At 40.0% G+C, this 20213-nt stretch overlaps 1 protein-coding gene across 1 annotated transcript in view; it reads right to left on the bottom strand.

Annotated features, from left to right (window-relative positions):
* THSD7B (thrombospondin type 1 domain containing 7B) overlaps positions 1-20213 on the bottom strand; it is a 727150-nt gene that overhangs the window by 436220 nt on the left and 270717 nt on the right. Inside the window, exon 6 of the mRNA XM_021695876.1 lies at positions 6272-6469. Coding sequence (XP_021551551.1) covers positions 6272-6469 — 198 coding nt within the window. The remainder of the gene's footprint in view (positions 1-6271; positions 6470-20213) is intronic.

Raw genomic sequence — 20213 nt, 5'->3', positions numbered from 1 at the left:
AGGGGCAAGGGAGCTGGTATTTATACAACAACTCTCAATCATTGGTTGAAGGTTGCTCCCTGGGATTGTTAATTCCCTGGCACTTCTGAGTGCATATATGGGCAGAGAAATTCCTCAGGCAAAGACAGCCAGGTGGTGTCAGCTGGAATTTGGGGGCTGATATGCACAGAAATGGTAAATGGCCCAGCAGATCTGAGCAGGAAACAACAGTACATGCTCTATTTCAAAAAGCCTGTCTCTGGATTTGCACTGCTAAGATAAAATGCATATCTATATTTATTCCCCTCTCCTTAGATCCCTCTGAACTCCTGGAAATACGGTTTTAAAATTCCAAAACCTTATGCAAAAGTGTGTGTGTGTGTGTTTCTTCTTGAAATATAAACAAAAAATTAATAGTATAAGAAGAAATAAAGTGATAGTTACCTTCTTGTAACATAAAAAAAAAATCCAAATTTCTACTATACCTTCCAAAATGCACATCTTAAAAACCACATAGTTATGTCCACCAAGGTGTTATTGCTCAAAACTTTTAGAAAACTTTTATTTGAAGTTTATTTTGAGGCTCTGTATTCTCTGTGGTGGCTCTAATTTGTAGTCTTCTTCACAGGTTGATTGACCAAGACTATACTTGTGTGGCAAAGAAATGCCTCACCAATAAATTATTTCTTGTTCTCCCTAAAATATCAGAAAATAAATGTTGGGCTAAAATAGCAGTTAGAAAGTCTTGTAAGAAAAAGAAGAAATATAGAAGAGAAGTAAAGCAGTACTTGTTGACCAAAATGAGATAGTGCATGATCAAAGGGTTTAGAAAATACAACTTGAAAACACAAAATATTCTGATAAATAACTTATCTGCATGGAGTTTGACCTTCTCAAAGTGATCTAAGGGACATTTCTTGAAATGTAAAGATAAAAAAATAGATAAAACAAAACTTCCACTCCAATCACAGATTTAAAAACATTAGAAAAATATTACTCTACCTCAGTTAAATGATGATTCCAGCATGCTTTCTACAATTAAAGTCCTCCTATGAATACTTACAAGCACATACCATTTTATCCAAGATTAAATATCACATTTTTGGATTGTTCAAGGTTAATGATGGAAGGCAAGAACTCCCAGAAAAATGCCTCTGAAATGAAAAGCACAGTAACACTAATGATGGGAAATCTTTCCTCAAGCTTTCTGTGCAAATATATATACCACTTAAGGAAAATATTTGCATGGAGAAAATCCAATGCAACTGAAAAAATAAGTATCCCTGTGTGCAAGAGGGCATTCCAGTAACACTGGAGAACCCTAGCTCCATGTATCTGTCAACATATGCACTTTGTTCTTCTTGATGTATTCTACTCTGCATTACACCTACATGGGTATTTGCTTTTTCCAAGTACAGAATGTACACTGCATTACCTCTGAATAAAGATGTTTGCTGAAATATACAGACCCTTTTTTTTCTCAAGATAACCTAGTCAGCAAATTATGGAGCAAAGCAGGTGGTGAGTACTCACGGTCTGACTGCCCCAATAAACAGCCTGGTGTTTATCCAATGGCCAGCTGGTGTCATCTGTCCACTTTGCATTATGGAGACATGAAAAATGATGAATAGGGGTCACTTCCCAACCACTAGGAATGCTGTTCACTGCCCTGGCATTATGGGAATTTTCCCAACCTGCTCTGGGAAGATGTTACATGGTAAACTTTCATCAACTGCCAATGAAACCTGGCAACGATGAACTAGTTTCATGTTTGAGAAACAAAGTTTAAAACACAGTGAATTCATTTGATAATCTAAAGGAGAAATAGGTTGGGTATGCAGTTAGCATCACACTCCATTCACTTTCAAATGCCCTCTTTGACATGGAGGAAACCTGCTTGTCAATGAGACAAGAAAAACCTATGTATATTCTATACTCAGTAGACTTCTACTGACCCAGACTAATGAGAAGATGTTGTGCAGAGGAAAGAAATCAAAGCTCACTGACCACTCAAAGTGTTAGAAATCAGATTCCAAATCAGAATACTCATTCATATAATCTGTCATACAATTTTCTTCCTAAAAATGAGTTTTACTAACCCATTGTTTGCTACAATCACAGGCCAGGTGAGAAACAGGAACTTTCAAAAGACTGGACAGAATCACTAATAAATCAAAGTAGAGAACGGGTCAAAAGAGACTTCCCACAGAGACAGCTGTAGAAATTCATAAATGACTATTTGGATGTTTGACTACATTCTTAAACCAACCCACAAGTTTTGTGTATCTCAAATTGGTATTTCCAGTCATTTACTGGCTTCAACGTGACAGAGATGTGTATTTTCAAATTTTAAGTCATTTTTTAAAAAATATTTTATTTATTTATTTGACAGAGAGAAACACAGCGAGAGAGGAAACACAAACAGGGGGAGTGGGAGAGGGAGAAGCAGGCCTCCTGCGGAGCAGGGAGCCCGATGCGGGGCTCGATCCCAGGACCCTGGGATCATGACCTGAGCCGAAGGCAGACGCCCAATGACTGAGCCACCCAGGTGCCCCTCAAATTTTAAGTCATTTTAAGTTAATGACTTAAAATTCTAGGAAAGAGAAATATGTCTTCCTGGCAGCACAAATGCCCAACAAGACACTGTCAAGAGTCCTACAGAACCCTGATCATGGCTATGTGGAAATCTCTTGGCTCCACAATCTGAATGGGATGTTGACATTTTGCAAGGATGCTGAATGTTACATATATATATATATATATGTAAGTTACCCTTGCAAATTAGCAGGCTTCTAGCCTGATGAGACTTCATACCAGTTTTTGTTTTTGTTTTTTTCAACCAAAACGAAGATATTTCTTTTGGTCTTATCCACTTAACTCTAAATAAAGTCTGAAATAAAGGGCATATACAACAATTAATAAATTCAGATGATGAAAAAAACTGCTAAATGTTACAAGAAAAATATTCACAGCTGATTTATTAAATATATCTCAACCTTTTTCTTTCTCTCTAAGCATTTAAATGAGTGTCAATTCCTGTAGGTATGGAAAGACTACGATAACATGTGGAGAATCAAAGAGGAGCACTTCTCTGCTAAACTTCTATCATAAATCATCCAGAATTTCACAGAAGCTGAATTGCAAAATGTGCAACCAGACTACATTTTCAACTTCTCACTAGACAAAAGACTGCTTCAGCTACCAGGAAGCCAGCATATTCTCATAAGCATGACCCTTGCTGATATCCCACAAATGATTAGGGAGCCATTCAGGTATGTAAAAACCACAAAGACTTCATGGAACTGATATGAACCAGTAGTAATTTCTATTTCTCCCCACAGAAATTGAGAGTGTAGGTCAATGTTGAAAATTAGTCCTTTCATAGGAATAAGACAAACAAACAAACCAACTCTAGAAGTGCTCTACAATGGTAAAATTGATACCTCTGAAAAAAAGGATTCTATATCCATTTTCAGTGGCTGAGGAAGTGTGGGGGGAGGAGGGGCAGTTTCCCCACACCACACCACGGAACTCTCCAACACCAGCTCAGTGTCCTAATATTCAACTCAATTCTGACACTACCTAGAAGTAGTATCTGATTCCACAGGTAAAAGGCTCAGTCCTATAAGACTGCCCTCCACTTCCGAGGCCAACTGTAAGCCCAGGTGAGCTATACTTCTAACTAACCAGCTACAAATCGGAGGTTCCAACATCCCTCTCTAACTGAGGATGCCAATCGCAAGTCCACATTAAAACATTAAAAATGGTTACCTGTACTTCAGACCAATGGGCTATAAATCAGAGGTTCCCACAACCCCCTCCTTGGCTTTGATTAATTTGCCAGAGTGGCTCACAGAATTCAGGAAACGTGTTTTACTTAGTAGATGACCAGTTTATTGTGAATGAATGTAACTCAGGAACAGCCAGATAGAAGAGATGCATAGGTATAGGGAAAGGGCACAGGGTTTCTACCCACCTTGTTCTCCAAATCTCCAAGTGTTCACCAACCTGGAAGCTCTCTGGGCCCCCAATCCTTTTGGGTTTTTATGGAGGCTTCTTTACATATGTATGATTGATTAAATCATTGGTCATTGGTGTTGGATTCAACCTCTAGCCCTTCTCCCCTACCTGGAAATCATTTGGAAACCATTTGGTTCGGTTCCTCTGGCAACCAGCTCCCATCCTTAGGTGCTTTCCACAAATCACCTCATTAACATAAACCCAGTTGTGGAGGAAGGCAGCTTGTTAGGCTTGTTATGAATAACAACACACCTATTCCTTTTCTTTTCTTTTTTTTGTTTTTTTTTTTTTGTTTTTTTGAGTCACAACACACCCATTTCACCTATCTGGAAGCGATTTCAGCAACTGAGGGCAAGAGAACAAATGTAACCAAAGATGCCGCCATTGCTCTTATTGCTCAGAAAGTTCCAAGAGTTTTAGCAGCTCTGTGCCAGAAATGGGAAGAATATTTATTTCTAATTATAGATCACAATGTAACCCTCTGCAATACTATAGAAGGCACAGAACAAACTGTGAAAAAGTCCTCAGCCCTATAGACATAACATATCATGACAAGCCTCTAATATCTGCTATGAGATGACAAAGCCTGACAGTCATTTTTCATTAGGACCCAACCATACAAATGATCTTGTTTCCACAGCGGGAGGTTGGGAGGAAGAAGTAGTATGGTTATTCTAATACTCATTATTCTTTTCATATTTTTAAGAATGCTCTTTGCACAATTCCCCCAGGGCAGAGAACAGTAATAAATGTGCATTATAAGTAAAATAAGCTTATACCTTATTTTGAATGGTTATGTGCCAGACACTTCACTAATCACTTTTATATAACCAATTTAACTCTCACAATCTGAGAGTGAAAAGTAGGTTTTATTACCCCCATTTTAAAGCCGAGGGAAAGTATGCTTCCACAAGTTAATTAATTTTCCTGAGATTGTCTAGCAGGTGAGTAGCAGACTTGAAATTCCAACCTGGCTGACTTTAGACTCCAGGTTCAAACCTTTATACTATTCTTCCTGAATTCAAAGAAAAGCAACACAAAAGTGACCTTATTTGCCTCTGTTAATAAATTATACATATATTACCACAATTCAAAAATTATTTGGTAATATTAGAAGCCACTATTAGTTGTAACTACTCAGTCAAAAAGGATGTAGCTAATACAATATGTTGTTGACCTCTATTTAATTAAACAAATACCTTTCATGAGATAACTGATTACACTGCTTGATAATGTATATATCTGTCCAATTATGGCAGTGGTTAAAAAGAAAGAAGAACTGATAAAAAGAAGGAAGAAATAAAGAAGAGGGAGGAAGGAAAGAAAGGAAGAAAGTGAGAGAGAAAAGGGCATGGAGGGAGTGAAAGAGGGAGGAGGGGGAGACATGGGGGAGACAGAAGGAGGGAAAAAAGGAAACCATTGCTGAATGTCAATCCCATGTGGAAGCCACTCTGAATAGCCACTCTGAATCCACTTTGTAATTTCCTTGGGTTCTATGGATTACACTTCACTTCATAAGTCAAAACATTTCACTCCACACACCAAGAGCATTATAAATGGGATAGACACACTTGATATTCTTCCAAGAGACTGATTTTTTTTCTAAACTGTAAGATAAAGGTTTAAAATGTCACTTTTCTCATTCCCATGTAACTTACATATTTTCTAAATCACCCTTCATTTCAAACAACCCATTGTACTAGAAGCTTGGCAATGAAGGAAAGACACCACCTTTAACAGTTTTGTAAATCTTGACAATTTATATGTAAAAATGGTTCCTTAGGAATGTCAGTATTATGTCTAGAACTGATTCTGGTCAAATGCTATATAAATGAAAAGATTTGGTATTTTTTTTTCTTTAACTTGGAGAGAATTGCAGCCTTGAAATCTTTACAAGGTATAGTATTTGTTAATATATAAAAGCATGTTACATATCAACCTCAAAAAAGGCAAATAAAACATATTTGGTATTGATAAGTTGAAGACTACCCAGAGGAATTCTGTATGCTCTGTCTTGATAAATTGAAAACTGCAGAGAAAGCTCTAGGTTCACTGTATTGCATTTAGGAATAATCATATAGTTTTCTTTCGGAGTATGTGGCCTTATAATAAGTCAAGGCAAAAGCTTACCTTGCAGCAATGTGGCATCTGACTTCAATATAAGTATTCAAAGGTAGGAAAGCTGTGTTTCTCTCCCTTGGGAGAATGACCTGTTAGAGAGCGGTCATGTCATAGGGCAGATCACTTAGCAACACGTTTCTTTGCCACATACCTCGGTCATTCTGGCAGATGGCCTTCAGGATGCGATGCCCCAGGCCACATTTTCCATGATCAGGGATACAGATCCCTTCAGACGCCAGCCATCGGTAACACATTGGATCCTCACAAGGAACAGACTCCACCAAATGAGGGCAGTGGCCTGCCGGCCCTGTGGATTCCATGAGAACATGGCGCCGTCTCAGTCTAAACCCTGAAAGGAAAGAAAAAAGTTTCACAGGATTCCATCTTTATCCAACAGAAGAAAAGCAACCGCAACTAGAAAAGAGATGAAACTTTTATTTAATTCTCTATATTTCCAAAAGGTGTATTATTTTAAGGTGTTTTCTATTATGGAAAATGGAAGGGGGATACGAAAAGAAAGGGAAAGAAAATGGACGAACTAGAGCAGAAAATCTGTCCTCCAAGACTTAACAACCTTGGAGAGGCCACACATAATCAAACGGAGTAGTAAGTAGCTTATGCCCAATGGCCTCCATAAACCATTAGAAGTAAATGAAGACTCTCAGAGCCTCAACATAGATAAATCCACATTTTATTTTTTTCTGTTGTTTTTGACATTCTGATTACTCCGCATTAGCTGAAATGCATCTCCATTTTGGCATATCCTTGGTAACCAAGAAATTCACAGCGTTATGCCCTGAGATTTCCCTGCCTCCTTTCCCTGAGATTTCCAGGTCAGCCTGCTCTATGAGGACAGTACCTCTTTGGACCACATTCCCCACCTTGGCTCGACATGGGTCCCTGGACTATTATTCAGTTAAAATAAATGTAATGTGGGACTAGGGCCCAGTGCCTGACTATAATAAGGATATAAATGGGCCTTACACACTACGAGCTTACAGATCCACAAAGTCAGTGTTGCAAGATTCAAGCAGGTACAAATTGAGGGAAACGAGTCAACCATACAACTGCGGAGGGTGCTGAGGTGCGCGGTGAAGTGGAGGGTTGCTCTAAAACAGCTTTTGTGGACTGTTGCCATGAGGGAATGTGGACTCTCTGTGAACTAATCTTCTAATTTTTGTCTAAGAAGACGAAATTCCAAGTTGCGTTTTGTTTTTATATGATATCTCTCCATGTTTAACTAACTTATCTTCTTAAAAAACAAAGTGGCCTAAAAGAAAAAAAAAAAGTGAGAACTAGATACGACCCTTTAGTCTGTGAGTTTTCTATCTCTGGCCCTTACGACACATCACTTTTGAGGGCTATGCCTGCCTTCCATGGATTTCATATTTTACTTCCATTCTCTCATGCACCAAATTCTGTTTACCAGTTTAATTCCTTTAATTCCTTTTATTTTTATTTATTTATTTGAGAGAGAGAGAATGAGAGACAGAGAGCACGAGAGGGAAGAGGGAGAAGCAGACCCCCTGCTGAGCAGGGAGCCTGATGCGGGACTCGATCCAGGGACTCCAGGATCATGACCTGAGCCGAAGGCAGTCACTTAACCAACTGAGCCACCCAGGCGCCCTAATTCCTTTTATTTTTAACAAAACCGATCTTATTGGGTGATAACATTTTAAGGAATTATTCACTTATTCCTCTGGGTAGTTCAAGGAGAGACAGACAGACATACTGACAGATAGACTGTGATAGGAAAATAGAGAGTATGAGAACACTGAATTCCCAGCATGAGAATTAGATACCCCCACTACCCTTCCCACAAGAGGTGGGGAGAAGGACAAGTTAGGGAGCATGAGAGGTAACAAAGCCAGGTATAACCCTCTCCCAGATTTCCCGAGGCCATGCCTATCTTCCCACCAATAGTAATGAAATGAAAAGGTTCTAAAGCTCAAGGCGTAGTTGGCAAAAGACAGGCTCCTGGAAAACCGCACAGCCCAGGAGGTTTGAACTAATGGACACATGGTTTTAGGCCACAAGAGGGAGCCGAGCTTCCTTAGAATATTACAAGACTGGACAAGGATTTTTAGATTAAGTCTCAAGTGTTTTATTTGGGTTTTTTTGGTCCAAGGTTAACCTATGAACTCCTTTTTTTTTTCCCATTTATTTATTTATTTATTTAATTTATTTAGAAAGGGGGAGAGACAGGGAGAAAAGGGAGGGGATGGCCAGAGGGGGAGGGAGAGAGAGAATCTTAAGCAGGCTCCACACCCAGCACAGAGCCTGACAGGGGGCTCGATCTCACAACCCTGAGATCATGACCTCAGCCAAAATCCAGAGTGGGACACTTAACCTACTGACCCACTCAGGAGCCCCTGAGCTCCTTTTAAGAGGGATTCTTCGATTCTTACGTTGACGATCAGCCATGTGGGGGAAGGCATTCAGCCAATCAGAGACCACATTCATGACCATGGCATTGAAAATATTAAGGTCAGGGACAATTAAAATAATAGATGGCTTCTTCCATACTTCATACCTATAAATTTGTATCATTAATTAGTTAAAACAAAATCTTCAGAAGGTTCAGCTCCCTTCCTGAGCCACCTTCAGAAGAGACACAGGAAACATACAAGGTTTCCAACTACACTTGATAGTCATCCAATTACAATGAGCTCCAAGTGCTCACCGCCACACAACTTGGATGACTTCTATTCTTACATGTAATGTCCATATGCTGCTTATTTACAATCTTATGTTTGTCCTTGTTTAGTTTATCTGTTTGAGCAGGACATAGCATGGGTCTCCATGATTTATAAGTTTTAACAACTGTCTCAGAAACTTGGTCATCTTTGCTGAGGATTCTGGGTGTCCTACTACCTAGAGCTTAATGCCATTGAGAGGTATGTGCAGTTTCCCTCTATAAATCAAATTGTATCCATCTCATCGTAAATCTATAGAGTACATCTCCTTAGTCAATAAATTCTTCCAGTCTTTCATTTGTGCTGCCCTTGTCCTGACTGTAACTAGGATCAAATCACAGCACAAGCTCAGCATAAAACAAAAACCTTGGAGTCTCTTGTTAGTGCTTAACTTTAATCACACACATGTTCATGCCTGCAATAGACATCAGGCTTCCTCTGGGTGCTTCTGTTCTGAAAGATACACGACTACCAAGTCCACAGTGGCTGGGGCCAGCCAACCACTTACCTTCATTTACCGAATTCCATATTAATCAGATCATATCATTCAGTAAACATTAACTGCCATATGTAGATCATTGTAATGTACTGTGGGAAGCCACAAGAGGAACAGAAAACATAAATCTATTCTTCACAGAACATATAGTCCAACAAGGGGAAAAGGCATATGCATTAATTAAACATCTACCCTATCCCAAGATGGTGCTAGCCACTTTACTTATATTACCCCAAATTAAAAAATCTTCAAAACTATTTTGCAAGTTGTTATTCTCATTTTATGCATGTGAAAACTAAGATCAGATGAGACGTAATAAAATCTTTAAAAAAAAAAAAAGGGCGCCTGGGTGGCTCAGTTGGTTAAGCGACTGCCTTCGGCTCAGGTCATGATCCTGGAGTCCCTGGATCGAGTCCCGCATCAGGCTCCCTGCTCGGCAGGGAGTCTGCTTCTCCCTCTGACCCTCCCCCCTCTCATGTGCTGTCTCTCAAATAAATAAATAAAATATTTAAAAAAAAAAAAAAAAAAGATCAGATGAGACGTTACTACTGCTCCCAAGGCTCATTATTGATTAAATGGATATGTATGAAATTCAGCCAAGGACTTTTTGAGTCATCACCTCTTCATGAGAAAGCATTCAAGTCAGCTCTTGTGTGTGATGTGTTCTAGCCCCACTCCATACAGTGAATCTGCAGGGACTATGCATCATTTCCTCCAAATGAAGGTGGGTGTATGATTGGATAGTGGAATTTTAGGCACGAGGCGTCAAGGAGTTTTAATAATCACTTAACGACTATAGATTCAATCCACTTTTAATGAAACTGGTATTTGCAGGATTTTTTTTCTTTTATGAACCCAAAGTTTAGTATATATTCTACTGGCTTACTATATATTCTACTGAATTTTAGAAAAGAGTGAATTGTGGGTTGGGGAGAGAAAAGGGACAAAGCACAAATGGCAGAAGATGGGCCAAAGTTTTTTTTAAATGAAGCCATGGGAAAATTAAAGGAGACATGGGAGGTAAATCTAGGTCTGAGGATTGTACATCCTCAGGTGCTAGTGTCCCCAAAGTGTCCCCATAAGCTTCTACGGAGCTATGTATGGCCAATACTGTGTCTCCATACTAACACCACTGGAACAGGCTTGAAGCAGCAGCTTGCAGGTTGACTGAGGATGAAAGAAGCTTATTCCATCTTAGGCATCCATTTGCTCCTCATCTCTGGCAGCCTTGGGCATGGGGTAACAACTTTGAACAAAAGACCCTGAGCACATTGATTCCAGCTCTTTAGAAATCAACCACCATTCCCGCAAGTGCAGCATTTTACAGTATCATTATTAGTTTGCACCCTGCTGTGAATACAGAAAATAAGAAAAAGCAATGATAGGGCAATTGTGATTATGAGACCTCTCAACACTTAGAATGAGAAGTAGGCACACACCCCCACCCCCACTCCTAACACACACAGACACAGAACAAAAAGGAAAAGAAAAAACTATAGCATACATATTTTCTGTAACAAAGCAAAATGATTTTATAGACTTCTCATTAAAAGTGGATCTATGTAGCAGGCAAGGATGGAAAATGGAAATTTTCCCCCACTGTTGTTATATAAGATCTAAAACAGGCAGTATTTTCCTGCTTTGGCGTGTTATCTAAATTGATTTGTTTCAGAGCATAAAAGACTGTTTTTGTAAAGATAGTCATGGCTTCTCAGTTTCAAGATGTCTTTTCCTATGGGGATTTTAGAACTTTAAATGTGTGACTGGGGGTAAGACCATATTGGGGGTGTTAAGGAACCCATGAAGTCCTACCACATAAGCAGTTACCTATTGTGACACTGTATCAGGAAGCCTCCACCAAATTTTTCTTTAAAACAACTTCTGGGGGGGCGGAGCAAGATAGCGGAGGAGTAGGAGACCTGGATTTCGTCTCCTCTCAGGAATTCAGCTGGATAGGGATCAAACCATTCTGAACACCTACAAACTCAACAGGAGATCGAAGAAAAGAAGAGCAACAACTCTCTCATCAGAAAAGCGACCACTTTCTGGAAGGTAGGACGTGCGGAGAAGTGAATCCGAGGCGATATTCGGGAGGAGAGACGGCGGGGGAGGGGCCTCCGTCGGCCGCTTCTGGCAAGTGATAGAACCACAGAGCACAAAATCGAACTTTTAAAAGTCTGCTCCGCCGAGGGACGTCACTCTGGTGGCTAAGCTGGGGGTGGAACCCTCCGGGACAGTGTGGTCTCAGGACCCTCGGGGTCACAGAAAGACCGGGGGTGCCTGAGTGCGGCAGAGCTCCCAGGTATTGGAGCGGGGAAGCCGGCTGCAGAGGCGGAGCCCAGGCGCGGGCTCTCAGCTCGGGGTTGCCATAAACTGTGATCCGCCGCACAATCGGGCCACTGCTCCTCCAGCAGGGACCCAACAAGTGGCAGATCCGGGGAGACTCCCCTTCCTCCCCAAGGAGGAGCGGCGCGGGAGCGCACCGCAGGGATCTGCTGGGTTTGGAGACTCCACCTGGGGCCGGGTGCCAGAGATAGAAATGCGCGGTCACAGGCCGGGTGAGCACGGAGTGCGGCCAGAGACCGGGGAGACGGGAGTGACTGACGGCTTTTCTCTGGGGGCTCACTGAGAAGCGGGGCCCCGAGTTCTCGGCTCCTCGGGGGAAGAGATTGGGAGGCCACCATGTTCACTCTCCGCCTCCAAAGCTGTACGGAAAGCTCGCAAGGAACAAAAGCCCCGGAGAGCAAACCCGAGCAGATTACTTAGCCGGGAGGGGGCAAGGGCGGGGCAATTCCGCCTCCAGCAGAGACATTTGGAAACCACGGCAACAGGCGCCTCCCCAGAAGATCAGCGAGAACAGCCAGCCAAGACCAAGTTTACCGATCAATGAGAACGGCAGAACTCCAGCGCTAGGGGAATACTGCACATAGAATTCATGGCTTTTTTTTTTTTTTTAAGATTTTATTTATTTATTTGACAGAGAGAGACACAGCAAGAGAGGGAACACAAGCAGGGGGAGTGGGAGAGGGAGAAGCAGGCTCCCTGCAGACCAGGGAGCCCGATGCGGGACTCGATCTCAGGACCCTGGGATCATGACCTGAGCTGAAGGCAGTTGCTTAACCAACTGAGCCACCCAGGCGCCCAGAATTCATGGCTTTTTTACCATGATTCTTTAGTCTTTCAAAGTTAATTTTTTTTTTAACTGTCTTTTTTCTTTTTTTTTCTTTTTGAATTTTTCTTTTTCCCTTTTTCAACCAACATCTTATCAATCCCTTTTTTTAAAAAAAAAACATTTTTATTTTTCATTTTTAGAGTCATATTCTATCCCTTCATATTAATTACCTGTATTTTTGGCTTATATATATAAGTTGTTCTCTCTTTAAAATTTTGAGATAGTTTCTTCTAACAGATTAAAATATACCCTAAAACTCTAGTATATGGTATTTTCTATTCCCCTGCCTGATCACATACTCTCCCTTTTTTTTTCTTTTTTCTTTTTTTATATCCTCTTCTTTCTTTTTTCAAACAAATTCTTATCAATTCCTTTTATAAAATTTTTTATAATTTCCATCTTTACAGTCATATTCCATCCCTTCATCATATCAACCCTTATTTTTGTACATATATAAGTTTTTCTTTCTTTAAAATTTTGGGAGGCACTTTCTTCTAACAGACTAAATACACCCCAAATCTAGTGTGTGGCACTGATCTATATACCAGCCTGATCATATTTGATCACATTCTGGTTTTTTTTGTTGTTGTTGTTGTTTTGTTTTGTTTGTTTTTGTTTTTATCTTTATCTTTTTCTTTTTCTTTTTTTTCTTTTTCTTTTTTCTCTCGTTCCATTTCTTGTTCCACTGCTTCAGGTCTTTTCTGATTTGTTTAGAGTATATTTTCTGGGGACGTTGTTACTCTGCTAGCATTTTGTTCTCTCATTAATCTATTCTCCTCTGCACAAAATGACAAGACTGAAAAAATCACCTCAACAAAAAGAACAAGAGGTAGTACCGACTGCCAGGGACCTACTCAATACGGACATTAGTACGATGTCAGATCTAGAGTTCAGAATCATCACTTTAAAGATACTAGCTGGGCTTGAAAAAAATATGGAAGTTATTAGAGAAACCCTTTCTGGAGAAGCAAAAGAACTAAAATCCAACCAAGTAGAAATCAAAAAGGTAATTAATGAGGTGCAATCAAAAATGGGGGCGCTAACTGCTAGAATAAATGAGGCAAAAGAAAGAATCAGTGACATAGAAGATGAAATGATGGAAAATAAAGAAGCTGAGAAAAAGAGAGATAAACAACTACTGGATCACGAGGGCAGAATTCGAGAGATAAGCGATACCATAAGACGAAACAACATTAGAATACTTGGGATCCCAGAAGAAGAAGAAAGAGAGAGAGGGGCAGAAGGTATAATGGAGCAAATTATAGCAGAGAACTTCCCTAATTTGGGGAAGGTAACAGGCAGGAAAATCCAGGAGGCACAGAGAACCCCTCTCAAAATCAATAAAAATAGGTCAACACCCTGACATCTAATAGTATAAATTATGAGTCTCAGAGACAAAGAGAAAATCCTGAAAGCAGCTCGGGAGAAGAGATATGTAACCTACAATGGTAGAAACATTAGATTGGCAACAGACCTATCCACAGAGACCTGGCAGGCCAGAAAGGACTGGCATGATATATTCAGAGCACTGAATGAGAAAAATATGCAGCTAAGAATACTATATCCACCTAGGCTGTCATTGAAAATTGAAGGAGAGATAAAAAGCTACCAGGACAAAAAAAACTAAAGGAATTTGCAAACACAAAACCAGCCCTACAGGAAATCTTGAAAGGGGTCCTCTAAGCAAAGAGAGAGCCTAAAAGCAACATAGACCAGAAAGGAACACAGACAATATACGGTAACAGTCACCTTACAGGCAATACAATGACACTAAATTCCTATCTTTCAATAGTTACCCTGAATGTAAATGGGCTACATGCCCCAATCAAAAGACACAGGCTATCAGACTGGATTAAAAAACAAGACCCATCGATATGCTGTCCGCAAGAGACTCATTTTAGAACCAAAGACACCCCCACATTGAAAGTGAGGGGGTGGAAAACCATGTACCATGCTAATGGACACCAAAAGAAAGCTGGGGTGGCAATCCTGATATCAGACAAATTAGATTTTAAACCAAAGACTGTAATAAGAGATGAGGAAGGACATTATATCCTACTTAAAGGATCTATCCAACAAGAAGATCTAACAAGTGTAAATATCTATGCCCCTAACATGGGAGCAGGCAATTATATAAGGCAATTAATAACAAAAGCAAAGAAACACATCAACAACAATACAATAATAGTGGGGGACTTTAACACCCCCCTCACTGAAATGGACAGATCGTCCAAGCAAAAGATCAACAAGGAAATAAAGACTTTAAATGACACACTGGACCAAATGGACTTCACAGATATATTCAGAACATTCCACCCCAAAGCAACGGAATACACATTCTTCTCTAGTGCCCATGGAACATTCTCCAGAACAGATCACATCCTAGGTCACAAATCAGGTCTCAACCAGTACCAAAAGTTTGGGATCATTCCCTGCCTATTTTCAGACCACAATGCTTTGAAACTAGAACTCAATCACAAGAGGAAAGTCGGAAAGAACTCAAATACATGGAGGCTAAAGAGCATCCTACTGAAGAATGAATGGGTCAACCAGGAAATTAAAGAAGAATTAAAAAAATGCATGGAAACCAATGAAAATGAAAACACAACTATTCAAAATCTTTGGGATGCAGCAAAGACAGTCCTAAGAGGAAAGTATATAGCAATACAAGCCTTTCTCAAGAAACAAGAAAAGTCTCAAGTACACAACCTAACGCTACACCTAAAGGAGCTGGAGAAAGAACAGCAAATAAAGCCTAAACCCAGCAGGAGAAGAGAAATAATAAAGATCAGAGCAGAAATCAATGAAATAGAAACTAAAAGAACAGTAGAACAGATCAACGAAATTAGGAGCTGGTTCTTTGAAAGAATTAACAAGATTGATAAACCCCTGGCCAGACTTATCAAAAAGAGAAGAGAAATGACCCAAATCAACAAACTCATGAATGAAAGAGGAGAGATCACAACCAACACCAAAGAAATACAAACAATTATAAGAACATATTATGAGCAACTTAGATAGGCCAGCAAATTAGATAACCTGGAAGACATGGATGCATTCCTAGAGATGTATCAACTACCAAAACTGAACCAGGATGAAATAGAAAACCTGAACAGACCTATAACCACTAAGGAAATTGAAGCAGTCATCAAAAATCTCCCAAAAAACAAAAGCCCAGGGCCAGATGGCTTCCCAGGGGAATTCTACCAAACATTTAAAGAAGAATTAATACCTATTCTTCTGAAACTGTTACAAAAAATAGAAATGGAAGGAAAACTTCCAAACTCATTTTATGAGGCCAGCATTACCTTGATCCCAAAACCGGACAAAGACCCCATCAAAAAGGAGAATTACAGACCAATATCCCTGATGAACATGGATGCAAAAATTCTCAACAAAATACTAGCCAATAGGGGGCGCCTGGGTGGCTCAGTCGTTAAGTGTCTGCCTTCGGCCCAGGTCATGATCCCAGGGTCCTGGGATCGAGCCCCGCATCGGGCTCCCTGCTCTGCGGGAAGCCTGCTTCTCTCTCTCCCGCTCCCCCCGCTTGTGTTCCCTCTCTCGCTGTGTCTCTCTCTGTCAAATAAATAAAAAAATCTTAAAAAAAAAAAAATACTAGCCAATAGGATCCAACAGTACATTAAAAGGATTATTCACCATGACCAAGGGGGATTTGGTTCAACATCCACAAATCAATCAATGTGATACAATACATTAACAAAAAAAAGAACAAAAATCATATGATCCTCTCAATAGATGCAGAAAAAGCTTTTGACAAAGTACAGCATCCTTTCTTGATCAAAACTCTTCAGAGTATAGGGATAGAGGGTACATACCTCAATATCATAAGAGCCATCTATGAAAAACCTACAGCGAATATCATTCTCAATGGAGAAAAACTGAGAGCTTTCCCCCTAAGGTCAGGAACGCGGCAGGGATGTCCACTATCACCACTGCTGTTCAACATAGTATTGGAATTCCTAGCCACAGCAATCAGACAACAAAAAGAAATCAAAGGCATCCAAATTGGCAAAGAAGAGGTCAAACTCTCACTCTTTGCAGATGATATGATATTTTATGTGGAAAACCCAAAAGACTCCACCCCAAAACTGCTAGAACTCATACAGGAATTCAGTCATGTGGCAAGATATAAAATCAATGCACAGAAGTCAGTGGCATTCCTATACACCAACAACAAGACAGAAGAAAGAGAAATTAAGGAGTCGATCCCATTTACAATTGCACCCAAAACCATAAGATACCTAGGAATAAATCTAACCAAAGAGACAAAGGATCTGTACTCAGAAAACTGTAAAATACTCATGAAAGAAATGGAGGAAGACACAAAGAAATGGAAAAACGTTCCATGCTCATGGATTGGAAGAACAAATATTGTGAAGATGTCAATGCTACCTAGAGCAATCTACACATTCAATGCAATCCCTATCAAAATACCATCCACTTTTTTCAAAGAAATGGAACAAATCATCCTAAAATTTGTATGGAACCAGAAAAGACCCCGCATAGCCAGAGGAATGTTGAAAAAGAAAAGCAAAGCTGGCGGCATCACAATTCCGGACTTCCAGCTCTATTTCAAAGCTGTCATCATCAAGACAGCATGGTACTGGCACAAAAACAGACACATAGATCAATGGAACAGAATAGATAGCCCAGAAATGGACCCTCAACTCTGTGGTCAACTCATCTTTGACAAAGCAGGAAAGAATGTCCAATGGAACAGAGACAGTCTCTTCAACAAATGGTGTTGGGAAAATTGGATAGCCACATGCAGAAGAATGAAACTGGACCATTTCCTTACACCACACACAAAAATAGACTCAAAATGGTTGAAAGACCTCAATGTGAGACAGGAGTCCATCAAAATCCTAAAGGAGAACACAGGCAGCAACCTCTTTGACCTCAGCCGAAGCAACTTCTTCCTAGAAACATCGCCAAACGCAAGGGAAGCAAGGGCAAAAATGAACTATTGGGACTTCATCAAGATAAAAAGCTTTTGCAAAGCAAAGGAAACAGTCAACAAAACCAAAAGACAACCAACAGAATGGGAGAAGATATTTGCAAATGACATATCAGATAAAGGGCTAGTATCCAAAATCTATAGAGAACTCATCAAGCTCAACACCCAAAGAACAAAGAATCCAATCAAGAAATGGGCAGAAGACATGAACAGACATTTTTCCAAAGAAGACATCCAAATGGCCAACAGACACATGAAAAAGTGCTCAATATCGCTCGGCATCAGGGAAATCCAAATCAAAACCTCAATGAGATACCACCTCACACCAGTCAGAATGGCTAAAATTAACAAGTCAGGAAACGACAGATGTTGGCGGGGATGCAGAGAAAGGGGAACCCTCCTACACTGTTGGTGGGAATGCAAGCTGGTGCAGCCACTCTGGAAAACAATATGGAGGTTCCTCAAAAAGTTGAAAATAGAGCTACCATATGATCCAGCAATTGCACTACTGGGAATTTACCCCAAAGATACAAAAGTAGGGATCCGAAGGGGTACGTGCACCCCGATGTTTATAGCAGCAATGTCCACAATAGCCAAACTGTGGAAAGAGCCAAGATGTCCATCGACAGATGAATGGATAAAGAAGAGGTGGTATATATATACAATGGAATATTATGCAGCCATCAAAAGGAATGAGATCTTGCCATTTGCAATGACGTGGATGGAACTGGAGGGTATTATGTTGAGTGAAATAAGTCAAACAGAGAAAGACATATATCATATGATCTCACTGATATGAGGAATTCTTAATCTCAGGAAACAAACTGAGGGTTGCCTGAGTGGGGGGTGGGGTGGGAGGGATGGGGTGACTGGGTGATAGACACTGGGGAGGGTATGTGCTCTGGTAAGCGCTGTGAATTGTGCAAGACTGTTGAATCTCAGATCTGTACCTCTGAAACAAATAATGCAATATACGTTAAGAAAAAAAAAAAAGAAGAAGAAGAAGGTAGCGGGAGGGGAAGAATGAAGTGGGGGAAATCGGAGGGGTAGACGAACCATGAGAGGCGATGCACTCTGAAAAACAAACAGGGTTCTAGGGGGAGGGGGGTGGGAGGATGGGTTAGCCTGGTGGTGGGTATTGAGGAGGGCACATTCTGCATGGAGCACTGGGTGTTATGCACAAACAATGAATCATGGAACACTTCATCTAAAACTAATGATGTAATATATGGGGATTAACATAAGAATAAAAAATAAATAAATAAAAACCTACCGTTTACTTAAAAAAATAAAAAAATAAAAAAAAATAAAACTTCTGTAGGCAAGGATGTCTTTCTAGAATATGTCTGAAAGGGACAAGGATGTCATATAAATGTATGTCTCTGTATCAAAAAGAATTTTTAAAAATGTATTATACTTTGTATAGAGTTCACCCATCAGCAATTTTTTCAGGTTATTTCTCTTTCATATATCTCTAATTATAACTCCCTGGGAGTGTATCAAAGATAAAGCAATGAATGATAAAACCTGATCCAATTTAAATTCCTCTGAAATACGTCCTAGCTTCACTTGACAAGTACCAACCTGCTGAGTACTGTTCCCCTTGTCTGCCTGTTAGAGACCTGGTGGAAAGTGAGAAGGCTGGGGACAACAGCTGATTTTCTAACATACTCCAAACAGCTGACAGCCACAAAGCTTACAGGGTTCCTGACTGAAGGGTGCCTGCCTTAAAATAATAGCCATAGTAAGATCATCTCTAGGATAACTAATTTCTTCTGTTAGGTAATACAACATTAACTGCTTTTCCATCCTTTTCTACTATTTTTTTTTAATGTGAACAAAAGGAACATGCCAAAGCAATAACACAGTGACTGGGAAAAAGACTAGTGAATAGAAAAAAGTAATTATCTCCAACTTTACACATTCATTTTCTTGCTATTGTTTGCCAGTATTTCCCTCAAATCCTCTATCATATATAATAGAGTATAAAATAACTAAGTATATATATATATATATATATATATATATATATATATATATCTCCTAGATTTTTGCTCTAGGTTCACTGCATTTCTTTAGGGTAGGGAATTCAAATGTGAAGAAGCTAAACAGTCCAGTTTACATCCCAGAGTTTTGTGATGTTTAATGCATTAGCTTGTGTATTCTGGCCTCTGTGGAATTCTGAATTACATTTCGTTTGTGTCGGTCAGTGACTCTGGCAGACCCCATGGTAGGACCGTGGGACAGTCTGAGATTGAGAAGATCCCAGACCTCATGCCCGAAAGTCAGTAGAAATAAAAAAGAAGATTATTTACCATCATCATAACATGCTTGGACTCCTTGTAGGCACAGAATCATTTCCCTAGAGGGAAAACTCCATTCCTTATTTTTTCCAGGAGGTATTAGAGGCAGGTAGTCCTGGCAGATTTTAGCAAGACCTTAAAAATCAAAACCGTCTCTGCTCTGGGAAGCATTTATAAAATGCCAAACTCCCAGACCTGAATAACAATTATTGCTGTGTATAGGCTCTTCTGTCTGGGATTACTTAGTGCCTAGGGCAGGTCATTTAGCCTAAGTATGGGCCCTATAGAACAGAGACTGTTTCTCATCAATCCCAACATGACCCTACACACTTCAGGCGGTTGTGGTAACACTAAGACCTTCAGGTGAGAAGCTTTATTGTCTCCCCTCTTTCCTTCAGCTCCAAAGCCTGAGCCTTTCTTGGAAAAACTTATTGTTTGAGGCAAAAAA

This window comes from Neomonachus schauinslandi, chromosome 3 (assembly GCF_002201575.2).
Source record: "Neomonachus schauinslandi chromosome 3, ASM220157v2, whole genome shotgun sequence".
Classification (NCBI taxonomy): Eukaryota; Metazoa; Chordata; class Mammalia; order Carnivora; family Phocidae; genus Neomonachus; species Neomonachus schauinslandi.
This window is presented reverse-complemented; position numbering and strand designations above follow the sequence as displayed.